Here is a 23,938-nt window from a genome sequence, read left to right as displayed (position 1 = left end):
GGTAGCCGCAGAGTCCAGAGGTGAAGAACCTAGGGCCTCAAAGCCACACGTGGTCCTCTAGTTCCTCAAGTGTGGCCCTTTGCCTTCAAGTTTGGATTCCATCAAAGGCCCACACTTGAGGACCTAGAGGGCCACATGTGGCCTCAAGGCCCCAGGTTCCCCACCCCCTGCCCCAGACTGTGAATACAGTATCTGGCATATAGCAAGTACTTAATGAATGCTTGCTGACTTGACCTGAAATATCTTTAGAAGTTTAGCACCCTGAGACTAAAAGTAGATGCTTATTAAATATTTACTGAATTGAAACCAAGAGATTCATAAAGAGAGAAAGTAATTTCTAAAAAGAGTTCTCCCTGAAGACAAACTTGCTTTTACTGTTTTTGGAGATGTAAACCTCAATAGCCCTTCCCTCTTGTTGGATGGCTTCTCCTACAGCCTCCACTTAAGGAAAATGCCCAGGTCAGCCATCTCATCATTTCTCACTAAGCTATACTCTGGACCCATCCATCATGGCCCCATAGCAACTACTTCCCTCCCTCCTTCAGCTTCTTTTTATATGTTGTCTACCCCATTGGAATGTAAGTACCTCGAGGATAAGGACTTTTTTTTGCTTGCATTTATATTCCCAGAACTTCACATAGTACCTGAAATATAATAGAAACTTAATTGTCAACTGATTGATGGACCTAAAGGAAGGACACAATGTTCCAATTCTTCATTTCAAAATAGTTTCAACTATTGAAACTCTAAAAGGATGTATACTAAGATCCCTTCTAGCCCTGATTTCATGCTCACATGAAATCCCAGCATCATAGAATACTAAAGCTATATAACACTTTAAAGATTAGTTAATCCAATCTCTTTCTTAATGGGTGAGTAACTAAGAACTAGAGTGGTAAAGTGATTCGCAAACTAACACACTAACCTATGAACAAATGACATTAATAATAATAAAAGGGGAAAGATCCACTTAAAATTCTCTCCACACACAGGTCCCAGTTCTAGAAAAATACTGAACAAATAATTTCCAATGATATGATAATAGCTTGTAATAATAATTGATGCTATTTCTACACTGTTTACACATTTTCAACTATCATAGCATCTTTGTGAGATAAACATTCCAAATTTTAAAAAATCCTCATTTTACAGAAAAATAAATTGAAACTCAGAGCGATTGTGATTTATCACATGGTTAATTAGTATCAAAGCTGGGATTTGAATACAAACCTCCTCTGATTCAAATCTAGTGCTCTTTCCTCTATATCTCTATCACATAGTCTATATGATTGATATATTGATATATGTTAGTTGTTAGCATAAAGAATAGAGATAGGCATTGGTTTCACGATTTTATTAGCATAGGAAGTTTTATATATAAACAGACATTATAACAAGGCATAATGTGAACATTAAAATAATCTACCTGTCACCTCCTGAAACCCCAAAATGACAACTCCCAGGAATGTCATTGTCAAAATCCAGAGCTTTAAGATAAAAGTAAAATATTGCAAGCAGTGAAAAAGAAAAAATTCAAATAACTGAGGGACTGCAATCAGGACGACATAAGATTTAGCAGCTACTACTCTACAGAACCAAAGAATAGAGAATGAGATATTGCAAAAAGCAAAGGATAAAGGTCTATAATCAAGAATAACTTACCCATCAAAAGTGAGCATAAGCCTACAAGTAAAAACAACTAATCTGCAATAAAATAGAAGGCTTTAAAATATTCCTGATAGAAAAAAATAGTATTGAAAAGAAATTTTGGAATACAAATACAGATATTAGGATAAAAATAAAAAGATAAATATGAGTAAACAATGAGAAGGGATTTTATAAGAATGAACTATTTATCATCTAATGGAGGAGGGAGAGATAAAAGAATCCTATAGTCCCAAAAGACCTAGAAATGTTTTTGTTACACTTTGACAATACTGAAAGAAGAAAGAAAAGGAAGGTGGGTAAAGGAGGCAAAAAAGGAGAGGAAGAATGGAGAAATTTTTCTCAAAAAATACTGGGATATGCAATTAGAAATATATGCAAGTGTGGAAGGATTAAGTTAAATGGGCAACTTCACTTTCATCTACACGGGTCAAAAAAGTGTAGAATATAGAGAGAGAGTTTGGTGTAGGAATAGGTTCAACTCAACAGGGTTATAGTACAGGAAACTCTAGTGTGAGGAAATTCCCTTCACAATGCAATCGTGCAATGTGTCATCATAAAGAGTTATCTAGATCACTAGGAGATTGTGACTTACCCAGGGTTATAGCCAGTATATGTCATAGGCGGGACTTAAAATTAGGCTTTCTTGTCTTTGAAGCTAATTCTTTTTCTATACTATGTTGCTTCTCACATAGGACTTTAATTCTTAAGATTAAAAACAAAGTAATGACTAAATTTTTCCTATGGCTGATAAACTGGCCCTAAAGGCAGTTCACAAAGGGGAATTCTAAAACTGTTTTGCCCAATGGAAGCATTGCTGGGAAAGATGTGCGGTCTTCCAAATCCTTTGAAGGATGGAATTGATTTGGATGTATGAATCCTGACATCTTTGTTAGCAGAAGGGATTTTTAAATCATATTGTTTTATATTCACATCATGAATACCATAACAATAAACCTGTTTCCTTGCCAGATTCACATTATTAAAAAACATGCATTAATTCAAGAGATCTTCCTGGACATTCTACTGTCAAAATGAACCAGGGAGAATTTAAACCCAAAAGAGATTTATAATTATTTCTCTAAAGCTCACATAAAAGCACTGAACATCTTCATCCAAACCAAAGCAAACAAAGGAAAAAGGGATATGACCTGTCTCTTAAAAATGATAAGACTGCATTATAAAACATAAAGTAATAATATATTAGTATTTGTAGGACAATACAGTACTGGGAGGTGGCGTGGAATAATAGATAGATCAGGAAGTCTAGAAGACACAAGTTCAAGTCTAGTCTCTGACACATGCTAGCTATGTGACCCTGGGCAAGTCACTTAAATTCTCTGCACTCTAGATAGCTCTCTAAAACTGTAAAACACATTTACAATGTTAACCTGGAGTGATAGATAGATTTCCTCATCTGGAAAAGTCCTTATAGGAAACAGTGAAATCAGAAGTTCAGCCACAATTGCTATTGTGCTTTACAGTTTTCAAAGCACTTCCACATAAATCATGTCAGTTGATACAACAACCCTAACAGAGAAGCTGGACAGGTATTATTATCCCCAAGTTTACAAGTAAAAAAACTGAAACACAGGGAGGTTGCATGATTTCCCCAGGATCATATGGTCATTTAGTAGCAGCTCTGGTACAACCTAGAGCTAGACACTAGAAGATTTATTTCAATTCAATTTAATCAACAGTTGCTAGGCATCTACCATATATAGCAAATTCCAATAGAAACATGAGCCACTAAACCACACATACGAATCTCCATAGTTGCACACTGACTTAGAAAACCACAGGTCAACATCTATATCCTATTGTACTTTTATTTATTGTGTTAAATATTTCCCAATTACAATTTAACCTGGCTCGAGGCTGTATGTGGGAATGGTGGAGGGGTAGCACTGTGGTCTGCTGGCCCCATTTTTGATACTTCTTGCATACAGAGTGCCATACTAGATCCTGAGGATTACAAAGACAAAAATGAAGCAGTCTCCACTTTCAGGATGCTGACCTTCCACTAGACTCCTGGTCCAGTGCTCTCTCTAATACACCTCATGAGATGGAAGTAAATTTGGTAGCAGTTTACTGTGATAATTGCCTATAAGATTTATGAGAAGCATAGTCTTTGACTTTGAGTTAATGCCAATTAACACTCTGCTAGGGAAATATTGACAACAGACTTAAATTTTTGTTGTTCAGTTGTTTTCAGTCATGCCCGACTCTTCATGACCTCATTTGGGATTTTCTTGACAAAAATACTGGAGTGGTTTGCCATTTCCTCCTCCAGCTCATTTGACAGGTGAGGAAACTGAGGCAAATGGGAGTAAGTGATTTGCCCAGGGACAGATAAATAGTTAAATTCAAATCCTGGCTCTGCTACTTCCAACTTCTGGGACATTCACAACATTACTTTTCCAACTCTAAATCCTATGAGACTAAATAAAATTTAGTAAAGTCTAAGAATACTAAACTAGAATCATTTTTAATAAGGTAAAAGAAAATAGGATTGCAAATCATGATGATAAAAGTGACATAAGACAACTGTCAAAGTAGAGAGTGCAAAGACTGACAGGATGGCCCAAGGTTTAATATTTTGACAGCAACCATTTTGCAGAATCGATGGAGAATTAATAGTTTACTTGAGCATTTTCCTGGGACTCTGAAAAAAGAGTGGAAGTTATTTTGAATAATTGGACACTCATATCCTCAGGGAAATATGAAGCAACTCAGCTTGAGATTTATTCCCAAAGAGTTCCAATAAACCTAACTACCATTTCTGCTCATAAACCACTAGACAAGAGGGTGATGAAATTGACATTTCTTTGGCTTACAGCAAGAAACAGCCAATATCATTCTGTGCCAAACTCAGTAGGCTGCTAATAATGGAAGCAGCAGTGGCAATGAAAGGGGAGATGCCACTGATGGGAATATCATAATAATCATCAAATAAGGAAACCACTTGTTGAAGTATAATGACTGAAAGTGGCTTGCCAGTTCAAAAAGTATAAGATAAAATAACATTAAGCTCTTGGGTAGGTAGGTCAATCACTGAATTTTTCATCATCATGCTTTAGAGATTCTTACCACGTTTCATGTTCAGAGCTGAAATAAAATTCTGAGGGATCAAGAAAACATATTGGGGAACATTAAAGCTACTACTAGACCCTCCCTCAGGGTGGAGAAGTAGGGGAGGGAATGATTCTAACAGATGCAGACACACAAATAGTAGGACTATAAAGTAATTACTTGTGACTTGTGGTAGCCACCTCATTATTTTCTAATGGTACCTAACCATATATAATTAGTGCTTTTTGCTCCTCACTTTCAGGTGTGGGCATTCCCTAGATTTCATTCTTTGGTCCCCTATTATGATAGATAGATAGATAGATAGATAGATAGATAGATAGATAGATAGATAGATAGATAGATAGATAGATGGATGATAGATGATTTCCCTTCGAGATTGACTGTCTTTGTCTCACTTTAGTTGTCACATCTACGAATATTACTCCCAAACCTCCCTCTTGCTAGTTCTGATTTTTCACCTCTTCTCTAGTTTCATATCCTCAACAGTCTCCTAGATGTTTCCACCAAGAAGTACTGTCACTGAGTACATTTGACAACCCTTTAATCTTCCTTTAATAAATATTTTTGAGTATTTAAACTGTGCACAATAACTGAGCCATAGAAAATACCTGATAAATGCTTACTGATTGACTGGTGAATTGCAAGGCAGTGTAGTGGCTGCTACTTGGAACATCTGAATGGATGTTCCTGTCTTGTAGGAATTTACAATCTATTTGAGGGCATAAGACACAAATATTCCCAGTACTAGGAAGTGGTGGCATAAGAGTGTTACAAAGGCCTTTATATTCACAGATAATGTGCTTATATTTAACTTTCTTTTTCATTTTCACAGCCATTACCCTCCCTAATCCAAACTTTGAATTGGACATGTATTAGAAAAAGAAATGGCCTGACAATCTGGATTTCACCAGCTATATGACTTTGAGTAAGGCACTTAATCTCTAAGGTCTTACCTTCCACCTATGTAAAATGAAAAAAAAAAAAAAAAAGAAGAAGAAGGAAGCTTATAGCTCTAAAATTCTCTTATTTTAATTTTAAGACGATAGTGATCCCTCTCTGAACGAGGTATGGCTGAATGGCCAAGTGTTTGACCAACAGCATTTTCAACACTATAAACATAAAGATCATCTGTAGCCTGGAACCTGTAGGTTGTATTTGCAGCATTTGTTACTAATCATACTTCTAAATGATAAAATATCTAAGGTACCAAGGCTAGATGGAATTTAACAACTAACTGAGCCAAAGTAAGAAAAACACAATCTGTGAGGAAGAGAGAGGAGAGTGTGAATTTTATATAACTTTATAGATTTGTAGCTCAATACCCCCTTAGCGGCCATCCAGTCCAACTCCCTCATATTTTCAGATGAGGAAAGTGAGGCTGAGATAAGTTAAGTGACTTTCACAGGGCCATTTGTCTGAGACAGGATTCACATTGAGGTCTTCCTGACTCCAATTCTAGCACTCTATCACCGTGCCCCCTAGCTACTACATATAAAAGTGTGGAACCTGGTAAATCCATACCTAGAAATTTTGGCAACCAAGGCAAGCCAGCATGCCAAAGAATGCCCTAAGGTCAAATGTGAGAGTGAAACTTAATTGAGATAAGGGAAGGACTACAGGACAGAAGGTCTTTCCTCTGTTGGAAGAGAGATACCACGAGGTAATTTTGGTTTTACTATTATGAATGAATGAATGAATGAATTAAAAAGCCTTAAATTAATGTTTTGGTTTTTTCCATTTAATAGTACTTTTTTGTTTTTTTAACTTAACGGTATTTTATTTTTTCCAATTACATGTAAAAATAGTTTTCAACATTTACTTTTATAAGATTTCAAATCCAAATTTTTTCTCCTACCCTCCCCTCTCCCTTCCCCAAGACAGCAAGCAATCTGATACAGGCTATGTACATGCAATCATATTAAACATATTTCCACATTAGTCATATTGGGAGAGAAAAATTAAAACAAAAGGGAGAAACCATGAGGAAGAAAAAAAAAAGAGAGAAAATAGCATGCTTCAATCTACATTCAGACTCCATAGTTCTTCCTCTCGATGTGGATAGCATTTTCTACCATAAGCCTTTTGTAATTGTCTTAAACCATTATACCACTGAGAAGAGTTAAGTCTATCAAAGCTGTTACTCCGTACAGTGTTCTCCTGGTTCTGCTCACTTCACTCAGCTCAGTTCATGTAAGTCAACTTGCTCAGCCATTCCCCAATTGATGGGAATCCCCCCAGATTCCAGTTCTTTGCCACAACAAAAAGAAAGCTCTTACTTTGTGCTAAGGACTAGAGGTACAAATAGAGAAAGTGAGACAGAACTCATACTCTAGTTCAGATAATACAAAAAATAAAGTCCAGATTCAAAGTGAATGGAAAGGCCCAGTAATCCAAAGATCTAGGTCTATGGCAAGGCACAAGAGTCTAAGGTAATATCAGATGATCAGGTGGTCAGATGACAGCACAGGGGATCTGCAGAGGATAGAGACAAAATAAGACCTGCAGGGCCTTAGGTTGCAGAAGCAGGGAGAAAGCCTGGCAGTTCTCCATCTCACTTGAAGGAATAGCATTGGTGACTACTATCCCATCATTGTCCATTTGTGGTTTTTAATGCCTAGAATTTCATATTTAATTTTTATCCTTATCTTAAAATGTTCATCTTTCAATTTCTTTTCTTTTGGTTAACAACAACCACACTTGTTTTGAGTTGCTTTTCCTCCTATATCTCCTACATTTCATGCAGAACTAAACCAATTAAGATTGTATGATCTAATTTCCCATCTGTACCAATCTCCTACACATCAAATCAATTGATGAGGGAAATTACAACATAGATTTCTGGTTGGTGTCCCTTTTCAGACAGCTGTGACCTGTTCTTTAGCTATAATGCTGTTAGCAATAGATAGTTTGTGGTATGATGGGAAATTAACATATGTTTCCAAATCATTTCATTGATCGAAGCAGTGTCTTGCCAAAGTCTGCTTTTTAACAGTTATTTTCTCTAACTCCGTGAAATGCTGCATTTGTTGCCAGCATGGAAACAGGCAAGAAGAAACCTCACTGCTACTCAAAATAACAACATTTAGCCCTTAAATACAGAAACACTCAGCAAATGGTACCTAATTAATTCACACCATATCCCATAGAGGTGGGAGGCTTGCATACTCTAGTAAGACAAGAAAAAGGTTAGAAGGATAGGAAAAGAACAAAGGAAAAGAAAAAATCTGGCATAAATATAGACTAGTTTTCCAGATATGAAATCAGTAGAAACAGAGTATTGCCAAGATGAACGAAAGAGGACAGGAATTACTTGGAGCAACTTCTTATAGGAAGCAAAATCAAGGACATGATGATCAGGAGAAAGGGTCAGGAAATAAGTTCTCAGCTGGTCTGGCAGCAAAAAGATCTGACCTCTTTGATTTTAGCCTTTAATTTGGGGGGGGGGGTAATAATAAGCATTTATGTAATATCAACTATGTGGCAGAATTTTTGACAAATATTAAGACCCACAGAAGACAGAAACACCATGGAGGCAATAGTGAATAGGCAATCAAAAATGAAATGCTGCTATCTAGGCCTTGTATAAATAGGATTGTTGTGTCAAAGTTATGATGCCTATAGCATCAGTGCCTTTAAATACTTGAAAAGAGACAGAAGTGATGACAAGGGTTGATTTCCCTAGGCCTTTGCTTCCAAGCAAAAATTATCTTTCCTGGAAATTGAGTTTTCAACTAGGTAGACTTCAATTCAGCATGGCAGTGTGGAAAAGGTACTAGATTTGGAGTCAGGAAGGCCTGAGTTCAAATCTCACCCTTTGATACTTACTAACTGTGTAATCCTGGGAAAACAACTTAATTTCTTTGAACTCTTGGGTTTCTCATCTACAAAATTAGATGGTTGAACTAGATAGTGCCCAGCTCTAAATCAATGACCCTATGACTCAGCACAGGAGTCTTGAGAAGAAGAGAGAGTTTGCTACTTATCAGAGAGCGTAATAGCAGATTTTCATGCCTTCACTACCTTAGAGTTGGCTATGTGACAATGGATAGAGTGCTGGTCCTGGAGTCAGGAAGACTTCATTTCGAATCTAGCCTCAGATACATACTAGATGTGTGACCACAGACAAGTCACTTGATTTCACGCTGCCTCAGTTTCCTCATCCATAAAATGTAGATAACAATAACACCTACCTCAAATGGGATGATATTTCTAAAATACATAGCACAGCAGGAATATAGCAGATGCTTAATAAATGTTTATCTCCTCCCACAATTCCTTCCTTCCTAGCATCAATAGAGGATTTTCAAACATTCATGATGAAAAGACCAGAGTTGAATTAAAAATTTGACTTTCAAATAAAAGACTTAAGAGAAGCATAAAAAAGTAAACTTGAAAGAGAAATCATAAGGGATTCAATTGCATACATTGTTATGTGGGAAGTATTCTGTCATTATTAGGGCAGTAAGAAGTACAGGTAAACAGAGGGCCTGAGTTGACTGTGATGGGATGATTTCAAAAAAATTAAATTAAGGGGTAAGAAAGGGAGACATACAGAGAGAAGGGGAAAGGGAGAAGAAGAATTCTCACATGAAATTATCCCACATAGAAGAGTCATGAAAGAAAGAGCTTTTACAGTGGAGAGGAAGATGAGGGATAAACAACATTTGAACCTTACTCTTCTTGGAATTGGTTCAAAGAGGGAGTAAAACACACTCAAATGGCTATAGAAATCTATTCTACAGAGAAGTAGGAGGCAAAGAGTATAAGAGAAGGGAAGGGATTGATAGAAAGGAGGGCAGATTAAGGGAGGCAGTGGTCAGAAGTAAAGCAGACTTTTGAGGAGGGACAGAGTGAAAAGAAAGAGGGAAGATAAACAGGAGAAACTAGAAGCTGGTTTAATGAAAAAAATCAAACCGATAAATCATTGGTTAATTTTATTTGAAAAAAAGAAAGAAAACCAAATTACCAGTATTAAAAATGAAAAGGGTACATTGTTTAAATTAAAACAATTATTAAGAGCTATTTTGCACAATTATATGCCAATAAATCTGACAATCTAAGTGAAATGGATGAATATTTACAAAAATATAAATTGCCCAGATCAACAGAAGAAGAAACAAAATACTTAAATAACCCTATCTTACTTAGGAAAAGAAATTGAACAAGCCATCAAGGAGCACTATAAGAAAAAAATCCCCAGGACCAGATGGATTCACGAGTGAATTATACCAAACACTTAAAGAACTAATTCTAATACTATATAAACTATTTGGGAAAATAGGCAAGGAAGGAGTCCTTCCAAATTCCCTTTATAATACAAATATAGAGCTGATATCTAAACCAGGAAGAGTAAAAACAGAGAAAAAAAACTATAGAACAATTTCCCTAACGAATATTGATGCAAAAATTTTAAATAAAATACTAGCAAGTAGATTACAGCAATATATCACAAAGATCATATGCCAGGTGGTATTTATACCAGGAATGCAGGTCTGGTTCAATATTAGTAAAACTGCAATTTTGGTATAAGTGACCACGTCTATTAACAAAAAAAAAACAAAATCATATTATTATCTCAATACATGAAGAAAAAGCTTTTGACAAAATACAACACCCATTCCTATTAAATACACTAAAAAGCACAGGAATAAAAGGAGCTTTCCTTAAAATACTAAGTAGTATCTATCTAAAAGCATCAGCCAACATTATCTGTAATGGGGATAAGATAGAAGCTTTCCCATTAAGATAAGGGCTGAAACAAAGATGCCCATTATCACTGCTATTACTTAATATTGTATGAGAAATTATAGCTATAACAATGAGAAGAACTGAAGGAAGAATCTGAAGGAATTGGGGTAAATGATGAAACAAATTACCATTCTTTGCAGATGATATGATGTCATACTTGGAAAATCCCAGAGAATCAACTAAAAAACAGTTGAAATAATGAACAATTCCAGCGATGTTGCAAGATATAAAATACACCCACCTAAACCATCAGCATTTCTATATATTACCAACAAAATACAGCAGCAAAAGATAAAGAAACTCCATGTAAAATAATTGTAGACAATATAAAATACTTGGAAGTCTATCTGCCAAGACAAACCCAGGAACTATATGAACACAATTACAAAACACTTTTCAGACAAATAAAGACAGATTTAAACAATTGGAGAAATATTAGTTGCTCATGGGTAAGCTGAGCCAATATAATAAATGACAACTCTACCTGAATTAATCTACTTATTCAGTGCCATACCAATAAAATTACCAAAAAAAAAAATTTTTAAGAGCTAAAAAAAATTAAAAAATTCATCTGGAAGAACAAAAGGTCAAGAATATCAAGGAAATCAATGAAAAAAATATGAGGGAAAGTAGTCTAGCAGTACTAGATCTCAAAATGTATTGCAAACCAGTAATCATCAAAACAACCTGGGCCTGGCTAAGAAATAGAGTGGTAGATCAGTGGAATAGATTAGGTACAATGCATAATAGTAAATGACCATAATAATCTAGAGTTTGACAGACCTAAAAATCCAAGCTTTTGGGACGAGAACTCACTATTTGACAAAAATTGCTGGGAAAACTGGAAAGCAGTTTTAGCAGTTTGGTAGAACAAACATCTCACACCATATACCAAGTTAAGATCAGAATAGGTCCATGATTTAAGAGTTTAGACACAAAGGGTGATAATAATAAGAAATTAGGGGAACATGGAAAATTTTACCTGCAACTCTATGGATAAGAGAAGATTTTATGACCAAACAGAAGGTAGAGAGAATTACAGAACATAAAATGGGTAATTAGGATTACATTTAATTTAAAAGTTTTCACACAAACAAAACAAATGCTACAAAGATTTGACAGAAAGCAGGAAACTGGGGGTTAGTTTTTACAGCAAGTTTTTTTGTGATAAAGACCTAAATTCTCAAATACATAGAGAACTGAATCAAAAATATAAGAATATGAGTCATTTACCAACTCAAAAATGGCCAAAGGATATGAACAGGCAGTTTTCAAAACAAGAACTCAAAGATATCTATGGTCATACAAAAAATCCTCTAAATCAGAAATGCAAATTAAAACAACTCTGAGGTATCACCTAGATGAGGGTCTGGGGCCTGTGAGTCAGATTCCCTTTGGGGCAAAGGGCGAAGATCTTGGCTTGGGCCCCGCCCAAAAATGTGACAGCTTATGGTCCCCTGGAAATCCAGCAATCTCTGGATTCCTTAGCAAAAGTAATTCTAGACAATAGAATAGCCCTAAACTACTTGCTTGCCTCCAGTGGGGGTATATGTGCTTTAGCAAACATTTTGTTGCATGTATAACAACTCTGGGCAGATAGAGTTCTGCACTGCTCATATTTTGGAAAAGGCTAGTTGGATGCAAGAAATTCACAATAACTTTAGTGCTCCAAAATCATCTTCATGGGAGTCCTGGCTTCTTCCTATATTGGCCCCTATTCTCATTCCACTACTGATCATACTTCTCTTGTGTTTGTTTGGTCCATGTTTACTAAATATTCTTGCCAGATTCCTTTCTTCTAGGCTCGGAGCCATCAACTTCCAGATGACTGTATATCAACCCAAGGTCTCTAGTCCACTGAACCTGGCATCAGCCAGGTTTTGAAATTTGACCCCTCAAAAGGGACCCAGAGAGGCAGGGACAGCTCTACGCCCCTTGCCAGCAGGAAGCAGTTTCAAAAGCAGAGACCTTCTCCCCTTTCACCAAAAGAATTTGGTTCCAATTTATTTGAGGGGGGAATGATGGGGGTGGGGCCCAAGCCAAGGTCTTCACCCTTTGCCCCAAAGGGAATCTGACTCACAGGCCCCAGACCCTCATCTCCCTTGAAAGCCTTAGCCTTACCTTTCAATCTTATTCAGATCTGGCTCCCTTTTGTCTATAGGCCCCAGAAAGGCCTTCCTTATCGACTCCCCTTATCTCCTTTTGAAAGTCCCAGCCCCACCTTGGTTTTGTGCAGATGACTTTCAAGCTTCTGCCTTCCTGTTCCCTCCATTATCTATTCCCATTGTCTATTCAATCTCTCTGACCTCCCCAATTAGAATTCTTACCTAGACCCATTTCCCAACCCCCTTCTCTGGCCACCCAAAGTTACTTTAGTATTTAAGATCCACCTTGGCCCTCATTCAGATGCTGAGAATCTTAAAAGGCTGAGAACCTCTCATGCCCGCTTGTCTTTACATGCGTGGCCTGGTCAATGTGATTTATCACTAATAAACTTTTCCTCTGGCTGAAGAAGATTTGAGTTGAGTTCATTCAGCAGGGCCCGGTACCATGATCTTGGGGTCCCCGCACCCCAAAAGTCCTAGTCCTCTTCAACCTCACACCTATCAGATTGGCTGACATGATGGAAAAGGAAACTGACAACTGTTGAAGGGGGTGTGGAAAAATAGGAACACTAATGACTGCTGGTAGAGTTGTGACTGATCCAATCATTCCGGAGAGCAATTTGGAACTCTGCCCAAAGGACTATAAAACTGTGGATATCCTCTGACCTAGCAATACCACCACTAGGTCTATATCCCAAAGAGATAAAAGAAAAAGGACTCATATACAGAAAATTTTATTGCAGCTCTTTTTGTGGTGGCAAAGGGTTGGAAAATGAAGGGTTATTCATCAACTGGGGAATGACTGAACAACTTGTGGTATATGATTGTAATGGAATACTATTGTGCTATTAGAAATGATTAGCAGGATGTTTTCAGAAAAAAAAAACCTTGAAAGATTTATATGAACTGATACAAACTGAAGTGAACAGAATCAGGAGACTATTGTACAAAGAAACAGCAATATTGTACATTGATCAACTGAAAATAACTGGGCTATTCTCAGCAATATAATGATCCCAGACAATTCCAAAGGACTTATGAAAAATGCTATCCACCTCCAGTGAAAGAACTGATGAAGTCTGAATGCAGTTTGAAGCATACTTTTTTTTTACTTCATTTTTTTTGGAGTTTTTGTCTTTTTTTTTGTAATATTGCTAACATGGATGTTTTTGCATGACTGCACATCTTTAATTGATATCAGATTGCTTGCCCTTTCAAGCAGAGAGGAGAAGAGGAAGGAAGAGAAAGAATTTAGAACTCAACTTTTAAAAAATGAATATTAAACAATGTTTACATATAATTGAGAAAAACACAATATAAAAATAATAATAAAATACATAAGATTACAAAGAAAATCAATCATATTGGAATAGTTGTTAAAATTATTTTTTAAGTTCCCAGACCCGAGGTTTAAAAACCCTGCTTTAGAGAGATAAAATGTTAAACCATCGAAAGTCTTAGAGACGCTGGACTAAGATATAGTGGGACTGTGACCTGCATTGGTATAAGGAAGAGAGGCAGCTAGGAGGTACAGGGCATAAAGCCCTGGACATGTAATTAAAAAGAGTTGAGTTCAAATCTGTCCTCAAATACATACAATCTGCATGACCCTGAACAAGTAACTTAACTTCTGTCTGCCTCAGTTTCCTGGGGAGAAATAATAGCCCTAACCTCACAGAGCGGCTGTGAGGATCAAATGAAATAATATTTGTAAAATGCTTAGTCAAGTTCCCAGCACTTAGTAGATACTTAATAAATGCTTGTGTAAAAAAAAAAAAGTTAATACCTCCAACAAAACCACAGTTTTTTGAAGTATACACATCTTCACAATCTCCACTTTTAGAATAGAAACTCTCTAATGGTAACAACTGTCTTTTTTTTTATGTTTCTCTCAGTGCTTAGCCTCTCTCATAGCAGACTTGCTGAATATAAAAGCACATTATATAAGATGATATATCTGTAGCAAACCCCAGTGGTCATCTCAATCTATTCATTTTACAGTTGAAGAAACTGAGATGTGGTGAGTATAGGACCACAGATTCAGAGCTGGCAGGAAAGCCGTAGGCTGTCAAGTCCAGGCTCCCTCATTTAACAGATAAGGAAACTGAGGCCCAAGAGATACCTTGTCTAGGCTCATACAGGTCTTAAGAATCAAATGGCATTATGAAGTTAGGTCTTCCCGACAAGTCCAGTACTCAATCTACTACCCTATACTGCCTCCCTTTCCAACCAGCACTATCTTGAGAAAAATCAATATATCTTACAAGAGGAGAGCTACCTCAGAGTGAGTGAGCAAGCTCCTTTTCCCTAGAAATATTCAAGCAGAGATGTGATGATGATCCCTGCTGCAGATACTATAGGGAGGATTCATACTTTGGTTAAGAATTGAACTAAAATGATCTTTGACATCTCCTCCAGATTTGAGGGCCTAAGATTTTAACATTATAAAGTTCTGTGTGTCCATTGCTTGTTATTATAAATTTCATATCTAAGATCAAAAAAAAAAATCACCCAATGGTGGCCAGTTCAAGATGCAAGGCACTGCATCCTGTGAGTACAAATAAACCTGCTGGGAGTCAAAATCTCCATCATAAACAATGGGATACTGTCCAGGTGCAGGAGGGAAAACAAGGCCATCCTAGGACTCAGAGAGCAGGCTAGAGGAGAAAGGAGGGATTTCTATAACCTTCATGGCCCTTGACCTATTATATATATATGGCTTCCTTTATATGCCTTGAATTCAGCCAAGCCAGTATACCCCCTGAGACATTTTCCTGTCTAGTATTCTCAGAACCTAAACAACCAAGCACCATTTTAGCCATTCTGGGGTTAATCATTTGGTTTAGCTTGAGTTCAGTTTAGTTACCAGATCTTGCTTATCGCTTCCCAGATTGTCCAAGGTCAACGTAACAGCAATCTTCCCTGAGCAATTTGTTCATTCAAGACCAGCCATGACTTTCTTATTAAGAATATGTGTTGATAGTGTTTGTATCAGATACAACTTTTTGTCCCACTTAAATGGCTACCCGTTTCAAAGTTGTTATTTGTCTTAGTGTGTTAGCATAGGCTTGAATTAACTTCAGAAGTTCATAGGATCACAGATTTAGAGCTGAAAGGGATCATATATTTCACTGAATCCAATGACCTCATTTTACATATGAGGAAGCTGAGGCCTAGGAACTTGCCAAAGTTCACATAGGTAGCAGGTGGCAGACTTGAACTCAAGTCCCCCGTTACTCCAAACTCAGCACTACAAATTCAGTTCCCTTAGACTAGAATTGTCAAATGTTGAATTGGCCAGTGTCACTCATAGTGAACCATAACCAGATTAAAATGTAAATGAGAGATATTTTTAAAAGTAAATAAAAATGCAATAGAACATAGAAAATGTCAATAAGTAGTTTTCTAAGTCAACAAGTGAACATCAGAGATCGTTATTTACTGTTTAGTGGCCCACTTAGCACCATGCTTAGAGTCAGGAGGACGGAAGTTCAAATCCAGCCTCAAATACTTACTAATTGTGTGACCCTGGACAGGTCACTTAACCCCGTTTGCCTCAGTTTCTTCAACTGTAAAATGAGCTGGCAAAGGAAATGGCAAACCACTCCAGTATGTTTGCCTAGAAAACCCCAAATTATGAAGATTGAGACAAGACTGAACAACGACATTTCTATTTGTGCTTAATACCATTGCCTTTGATCACACCAAACTATCTCTTCCTTGTTTTGGAATGGATCCAGCCAATTGAGCCACAGTAGGTAGATTACCACTAAATTTCCCAGAATCAGAATTCATGAAAGTCCACAGAGAAGGAATCTAACGAACTACAATTTCTAAATCTCTCTGTCTCTCTCTGCCTCTCTGTCTCTCTCTTTCTCTCTGTCTCTTTCTCTCCCCCTCTCTCTTTAGTATCACTAAAGAGGCAAAGAGATGTAAGCAAGCCATATGAAACATCGAGGTAGGACTCAAAAAAGGAAATACTGATTTTAACTAAGAACGTTACTAAATCTCCTGGTTTCCATGTCTAGAGAGAGAACTAATAATTATACTGTTTTAGTCTTCAGGGAAAACTAATTGAAATAACTACAAGTTGTTTTTCAATGCAAAGTCCTATATAACAAAATGCTTACAAGCAATAAAGAAGTTGATGCTAAAATGTCAAGTCCTCATTCACCCATAGACTTCCCAATTCTCAGTTTGGGTCAATGGGCTACAAAATATTCTAATATGGATAAAAGCTGAATTCCCATATGAAACAATTAATCTAAGCACCCTCAAAACAAGGTCTTTTAAAATGCCTCAAGACCAGAAAAATCAGGGCACAACTAATGTAGGTTGCCTGAAACTCCAAAACCTCAGCTGATTGCCAATCAGCAACCAACATGTCAGATATTTCCTTGATTAAAGCAGGTGCTTCACACAATCCATATCAGGTTATTACAGAATCAAAGAAATTAGAGATGGAAATGGCCCATTAAGTCATCCTTCCTACTTCTTCCAACCCAGGTGACTGGAGCCCCTTTTGATGAAATCTGCCTTTATCAATCACTTTTTCATTCATTTCAAAAGAAAATTTAATAAATAAGGGGAGACCTCTGCATTTATTTTCATTGAGAAGCCACTGATTAACCTCTTAGCAATGGAATAGCTACTGATTGGAATAAAGCAGGGTGAACAGGCTGATTGTAAAAATTCTGGATCTGGTGTTATTAAGCAAATAGTAACTGATTATAAATTAGGACGCTAATCTGAATGAAAAATTTATAAGTTTCTTGAAAGTTTCCAAAACTTTTTATCCTTCAAAAAGTTTCTTTTCACATTAAACCTTGAATTCCCCCGTCTTGCATAAGTGTCATTTATTTCAGGGATTAAAGGAAACTTAGTATATGGAAAAGACAAAAATAGTACTTTTATTTTTAAATTTTTTAGGGGATCAGGATTGCATTACAATTGGGCTAAAGGTCATTACAAAAAATGCCAGAACAAAGAATAAATACAATAAAAGACAAAGGGTAAAAGTTTTGAGATGGCACAAAGTGAAAACTTCTTAAACACACAAATATTCAGTACTTCAGATTTTTTTCGAACAGATCTGGGGAAAATCAAACTGGACATCACATAATTAATGTCAAGGTTGATTGATTAGTGGCTCTAAAGTAACATTAGCTATGATGTTTGAAGCAATTTAGAGAGACTAAAGAATGTATGAACCTGCTAAACAATAAATATCTATTCTTCAAGAATTAATCTCCAGTGGATGTTTGGAATGATCCCAAGAGACACACTAAATGGTTCTTGACCAAGGGAGGAGGCAGAATAAAGACCTTAGAGATGGAAGTTTCTCACATTTGCGGGCCTTACAAATAGAGATTTATGGGGATTGATTCTTTTTAAATAGCTACACTCAAATGATTTTTAAGTACATGAGACATCAATTACCAAAACGGACACTATGCAAATAGGTGCTATCATCATTAGGATGTCATTTTACCAGGCTAACCTATGAACCAGACAATTTTCAGTTACTAATAGCATCTCTACAGGGCAGGACCTAGAGAGACATCATCATTGCATTTGGCCCTTCTTAGAGATGGCTCTATTTGCAGGCATAGGTGTTCCCATTGCTGTCCTCAAATGGGCACAGGGAATTTAAAATAGAGCACTGAAAAAATAACATGATATCATTTTCATGCTCCCTCAGACTCATAAAAAGTTCATTTGTTATTGAGGTATATAGGATTCAAGACAGAATTTTGTAGACTATCTTTACCACACATATTCATCAAATAATTGCTCAACTCTTAGCTTAATTTTGCCTATGTAAATATAAACTCAAACAGATGAATTAATTATTATCACATTCTAATTCTGTTCCATTAAGCTCTGTATCAGGATAATAATTACAATCAAAAAAAGGAGAAATTAAAGAAAATTCATTTCACTTCAAATATACATAACTCGCAGGTTATGGAACCACTGTAGATGCTGAATCTAAAAGAGCTATACAATGACAATAGGTCATGAGATTTAATTGTCATGGAAATCTAATTATTAAAAAAGGCAAATTTTAATTGAATTTGGGTTCAGAAAGAAAAGCAAAAAAGATTGTTTCAATCACCATGCTAGCAAATGCCACCAGAAAAATAAAGAAAAGGACAATAGGAGAAAGGATTCCTTTGTTCATCAGAGAGGTTGGGCCTTTACTACTAGGTAGGGCTATTTATAAAAAGATAATTATAGATGCTTTAAAAGGAAATCAATTTGACATTTAAATGAATCAAATTTGACCTAATGACTATTGTCTCAGTATTGGATAGCAAATTGAAATGCAGTTCCACTTCTAACTTTTCCTGTTGTATTTTACAATGGACTGCTTCCTTTACCCTTTGGTGCAAAAGACTTCTTTCATGGGTCCTTCAGGTTTTGACCTACATTTCATTGTCCTCTTTCTTCTCCAGGATTCTATTGTGTCATTCAACATCACCTGGTTTAGCAGTTTATTGTTGCCTAAATACGTAATGTCTATGAACTTGGTCTGCCTTGCTAAATTATAAGTTCAGTGGGGGAAAGAACCGTACTATTTTTTTCATTCAAAGCGCTCAAGGCAGTTTCCAGTACTGAACTGGGTACCCAATAAATAATCTGAAATTACTCAGTGTGCCATTTTAAGAATTTCAAGTGAATCCTATTTTCTTTACATTTGACTTCTATCATTATCATCAACATCTGAGACTCAAATCCAGTGCCCTAACTTCCTAGGTAGGATCTACCTTACAGTAGCAGATCTCCCTCACAAAGAATGATTTCTAGGGGTAAATTTCAGATGATGAAATAACTGCTGAGAGCAAATTTCATACTCTTTTTAAAAAGCCATCCTTCCAGAATCCTGGTAAGGTGCTATCTGAAATGGCTCCCAATTATGCTTTCTACTACAGCACAAGCAGTCAGCCTCAATGAAATGAAAGCTATTGTTGTTTGTCCTTCATTTTCTAAAAGGATCAATGGCGTGATGTCTTGACTTGTACATTAACTGGATTTAAGTGAGGCAGAGTCACACATAGTCATCAGACTCACTCTCTCTTGAAGAGACATCAAAGCCTAGTGACATGATAAAAGTCAGAACTGGTGATGGCCTGGGATGCAGCAGATGACCTTGGCATCTTTGATGTTTAACCAAACTCCAAACCAAAGCAGTCCACAGCATTTGCTTCAGCTGCCTTTGCATCCTTTGGAATAAATTGTCCTCAACTACACATTCTAATGAGGGAAGTCTTCACATATTTAGAGTAGACAGCCCTCTAACTCACCAAAGGGGTTGAGTTTGCCAGTTATCTTCAATCTAGCTTAGCCTGTCCACCAAGATGGTTTACCAAAGTGTGGGCACTGCACACACTATAGCTTCTTGGAGCCACAGGTGAGAGTTGAATATCAAGTAGACACCAAAGGTGGTTGAGAAGTCAGGGGCTCAGCAAGCCATCATGCCAGAGGTGGTAGTCCTCCTTGAACACCCATAAACCCCATGAAATGAAAACTACACATGAAGGGGGGAAATGTCTATCTTGGATAATCACTGACTGGTGAATCACAACAAAAATATTTAGACCTTTAACTACTAATTATGAAATGAAATTTGGGTATCTTACTAAAGATGAAGGGAAGCAATGATATTAGAAAACTGTTCTCAAAGTCAGGAAGACCTGGGTTCAAATTCTGTCTATGACAGATAGTGGCCCTCTGGCCCTGGGTCAATCACTTAGCCTCTTGATGCTCCAGACAACTTTATAAAGCTAAAAATTGGAAAGAAAGTACCAACCTACACTAATACAGGCAGATTCCTCACGTGAGAGTTACAATAAAATCAAAAGTTGAGTACCAATCCACTAAAGATGAAGAATAGACCATTAGTCTGTAGAGCTCAAAAACAAATTAAAAGCATGAAATAAAAGAATTAAAATTTAAAGCTACAGACCATATGAACTCCAAAAATGACTGACCTCAAGTCAGCTGAAGTTAAACTGAAAAAAACAGGAAAGCAAAGAAAATATAGCATTGTCAGCAACCATCCAAACTTTGGCATCAGAAAAATTTGGGCATTATCCAAACTTCAGCCCTATCCCAAGGGAAACTGAGCATTTCCGAAACCATCTGGATAGCTTGCAACTTTTCAGTTAGACCTTCCCAAGAAAACTTACAGTAAAAGAAAATGCCAAGTTTCACAATGAGAAGAAATCATCACCATGGTTGAAATCATACAAGAGCATTTGAAGGCATTGCCATACTTAGGAATACAGGGATCCTAGATATAACTTGTCCCTTTAACAATTGCTTATATTTTTTATGTGTCCCCTAACTTTTCTGTTGGGTCTATTAGTACAAAAACACCTCTGCATAGGAAGGAAAAGAAAAGAGGAAACAGGCTCCTACTCTGTACATGCATTGAGCCAAACAAGTTTTATCTCATATTTTATTTACAAATGTTATCTCATTTGATAATACAAATATTATCTCACTTGGTAATACAGACCAAGGCTTCATTAAGAGTAGTACTGGTTTATTTAACACGTCTGAACACTAACTGGTATTTGAATCACAGTATCTTTTTTATTTTGATTCATATTTAAGTCACATTTCAACACTAAACAATTGTTTGTCATATGGCCTATGTACCCTGGATTTCAATAATAGTACATAATTTGTACTATAAATAATAGGCATTTGAATCATCACAAAGGATCTGAATGATGGTATAGGACTTACTTTCTGAATTCTACTAATTCTATTAGAGAAATTGAAGAGGATATACTTAGGAAAATCAGGACTCATGGATTGAAAGGTATTGAACTTGCCTTATAATCAGGAAGGAGTAGTTATCCCAACCTCCACTTATATTAGGCAAACATCTTGGCAGGTGACATTTATCTCATGCTCTGCCCATAATTTTATGTTACATTTTTGTGCTAAAACTCATTTTCAAAGAGAATTAAATTACTTTCCTGTCATCTCACAGGAAAAAGGGAAAGCTACAGTGAGAAGTTCCCCCACCCTCTCGAACTTACCGACAATCTCACTTGGTTCCTTATTGTAAAGCTTTTTGTTCCAGTACAGGAGTCTCAGGAAAGGAAAGGAGACCAAGAGAACAAGACAAATTCCAATGAACATGTGGGCTGTGAATCCAGCAAAATCCGTTCCCTAAAGGTTAAAAAAAGGAAAGAAAAATAGTAGACTGAGCTTCACTTTCTATACAGATGAAACATTCCTCCTCTTCAGTTACATTTTATAATTCAGTGACTATGTCCATATGATCCCAAAACAACTAGAAAAAAACAAGGATCAGTCATTTGCCCAGATGTTTTGCATGTATAGTAGCAAATATTTTGAGAAATTTCCAGATGCTTTACTGAATTTTTCATTTTTTCCCAATAATTTCCCACACAACATCACACAAAGCATTGGTTGGAAAGACCCTTGAGAAAGAATTACTATTGGAAAATTAACAGATTGTTTTTTAATCCATATAGTTTGCAATAAAATAGACATATGCCTGTGTGTGTGTGTGTGTGTGTGTGTGTGTGTAAAACTATGAAAATTTACCTATATATATAGGTATATGTTTCACATACGTATAATATATGCATATTTATCAAAATATATGTGACTTCATGAGTGTTGTTACCACCTCTACTAACGAATATTAGTAGATCACAATCCCTCCATGACTTACTAAATGATTTCTGAGTATGGCTGTTGACAAAAATCTTAATGACGTGGTGGTCAATGTTATGCTATTGACCCATTCAAAAATTAGTCTGGCAGATCTTTGGACAATAAACACAAATCCTTCATTGAGACTATACTGGAGATCTTTCCACCTTGCCAAAAATAGTACTCGTATCACAGCCTTTTGGAATTCAGGATTCTCTAGTCTTTGATGAGACATACAAGTAGGAATTTAGTGGAAGAAGAAAACAGATTGATGAGAGAGAGAGAGAGAGAGAGAGAGAGAGAGAGAGAGAGAGAGAGAGAGAGAGAGAGAGAGAGAGAGAGAGAACCAATTGTTAACTTTTGAGTGCCAGCTTTTACACCCTGGAAGTTAGCAAAAGCTATAAAGCAGAGCTTGATTTATTGTTTTGTTGATTGAAAGAGAAAATGCTACTAATCCAGATTAAACTTAAAACAGTGTCATGAGTACATTTTCTTTTCTTGGAAAGTTGGTTATTAAACATTTATCAACACACTGCAGGATAGATCTCTTCCTATACACAGTTATAAACTATAGGATGAAATCTCTATCAGGAAGCTACACCCAAGTCTTTAGACTCCAGAGTCAATTAAATCTCAATACTCTCAAGGAAAAGAACCAGCCTGGAGACCCTGGTAGACATTCCTCCTATTGCATACACATTATTTAGTCATCATCTCCATCCGCATGAACACTAAAGAAATAGCTAGGTATAATTTTCAATAGGGAAGAGTAACCAAGACACTCATTACTGTCTGGTTCATAATTTTGTTGCAAATGTTAATCAAATGAAATTAAAATATCTTCATTATGGTCATAAGGTTCTTTTTAGTGAGAATCGGAATTTTTCTCTTACAATTCTTTGAAAATGAATGAATTTAACTTAGAACTATAAGCTACAGGCAAGTCTATACAAATTATATATACATATATTTTATAAATATAAACATATACTTGATTTCTATTTTTCCTGTTGTGTATTCATGTAGGTATCATAGATATATTCACATACATTATATAGATTTATGCATACACATATAAGTATATTGTAAATACATATGCATAGCTGTATGGATATATGTAGAGATATATACACACAAATATATATGTATATATTTGAATATGTATGTGTATATACAGGTGTGCACACATATCTGTCATTCATATTTTCTGGTATAATTTAATATGCATAACTTCTCCAATTGTTGCTTATTCTTTGCTCACTGTTCATTACTTGTTTGTTTGTTTGTATGTTTGGCTAGGCAGTGGGGTTAAGTGACTAGCCCAGGGTCACACAGCCAGTAAGTGGCAAGTGTCTGAGGCCGGATTTGAACTCAGATCTCCTGACTCCGAGGCCTGTGCTCTATCCACTACACCACCTAGCTGCCCCATAAATGAACTTTTTTCTTTTCTTTTCTTAGCTAGCCAATGGGGGTTAAGAGACTTGCCCAGGGTCACACAGCTAGTAAGTGTCAAATGTCCTGAGGCCGCATTTGAACTCAGGTCCTCCTGACTCCAGGGCCGGTGCTCTATCTACTGCACCACCTACCTGCCCCTCATTACTTGTAATAGTATTTTGAGCAGCTAT

At 36.4% G+C, this 23,938-nt stretch overlaps 1 protein-coding gene across 1 annotated transcript in view; it reads right to left on the bottom strand.

Moving 5' to 3' along the window:
- Positions 1-23,938, bottom strand: part of OCA2 (OCA2 melanosomal transmembrane protein) — a 542,641-nt gene that overhangs the window by 325,468 nt on the left and 193,235 nt on the right. The window contains exon 14 of the mRNA XM_020992730.2: positions 21,668-21,800. Coding sequence (XP_020848389.1) covers positions 21,668-21,800 — 133 coding nt within the window. The remainder of the gene's footprint in view (positions 1-21,667; positions 21,801-23,938) is intronic.

This window comes from Phascolarctos cinereus, unplaced genomic scaffold (assembly GCF_003287225.1).
Source record: "Phascolarctos cinereus isolate Bilbo 61053 unplaced genomic scaffold, phaCin_HiC Scaffold_726;HRSCAF=1367, whole genome shotgun sequence".
Taxonomy (NCBI): domain Eukaryota; kingdom Metazoa; phylum Chordata; class Mammalia; order Diprotodontia; family Phascolarctidae; genus Phascolarctos; species Phascolarctos cinereus.
The sequence above is the reverse complement of the archived record's forward strand: the minus strand, read 5'-3'. Positions and strand labels throughout refer to the sequence as shown.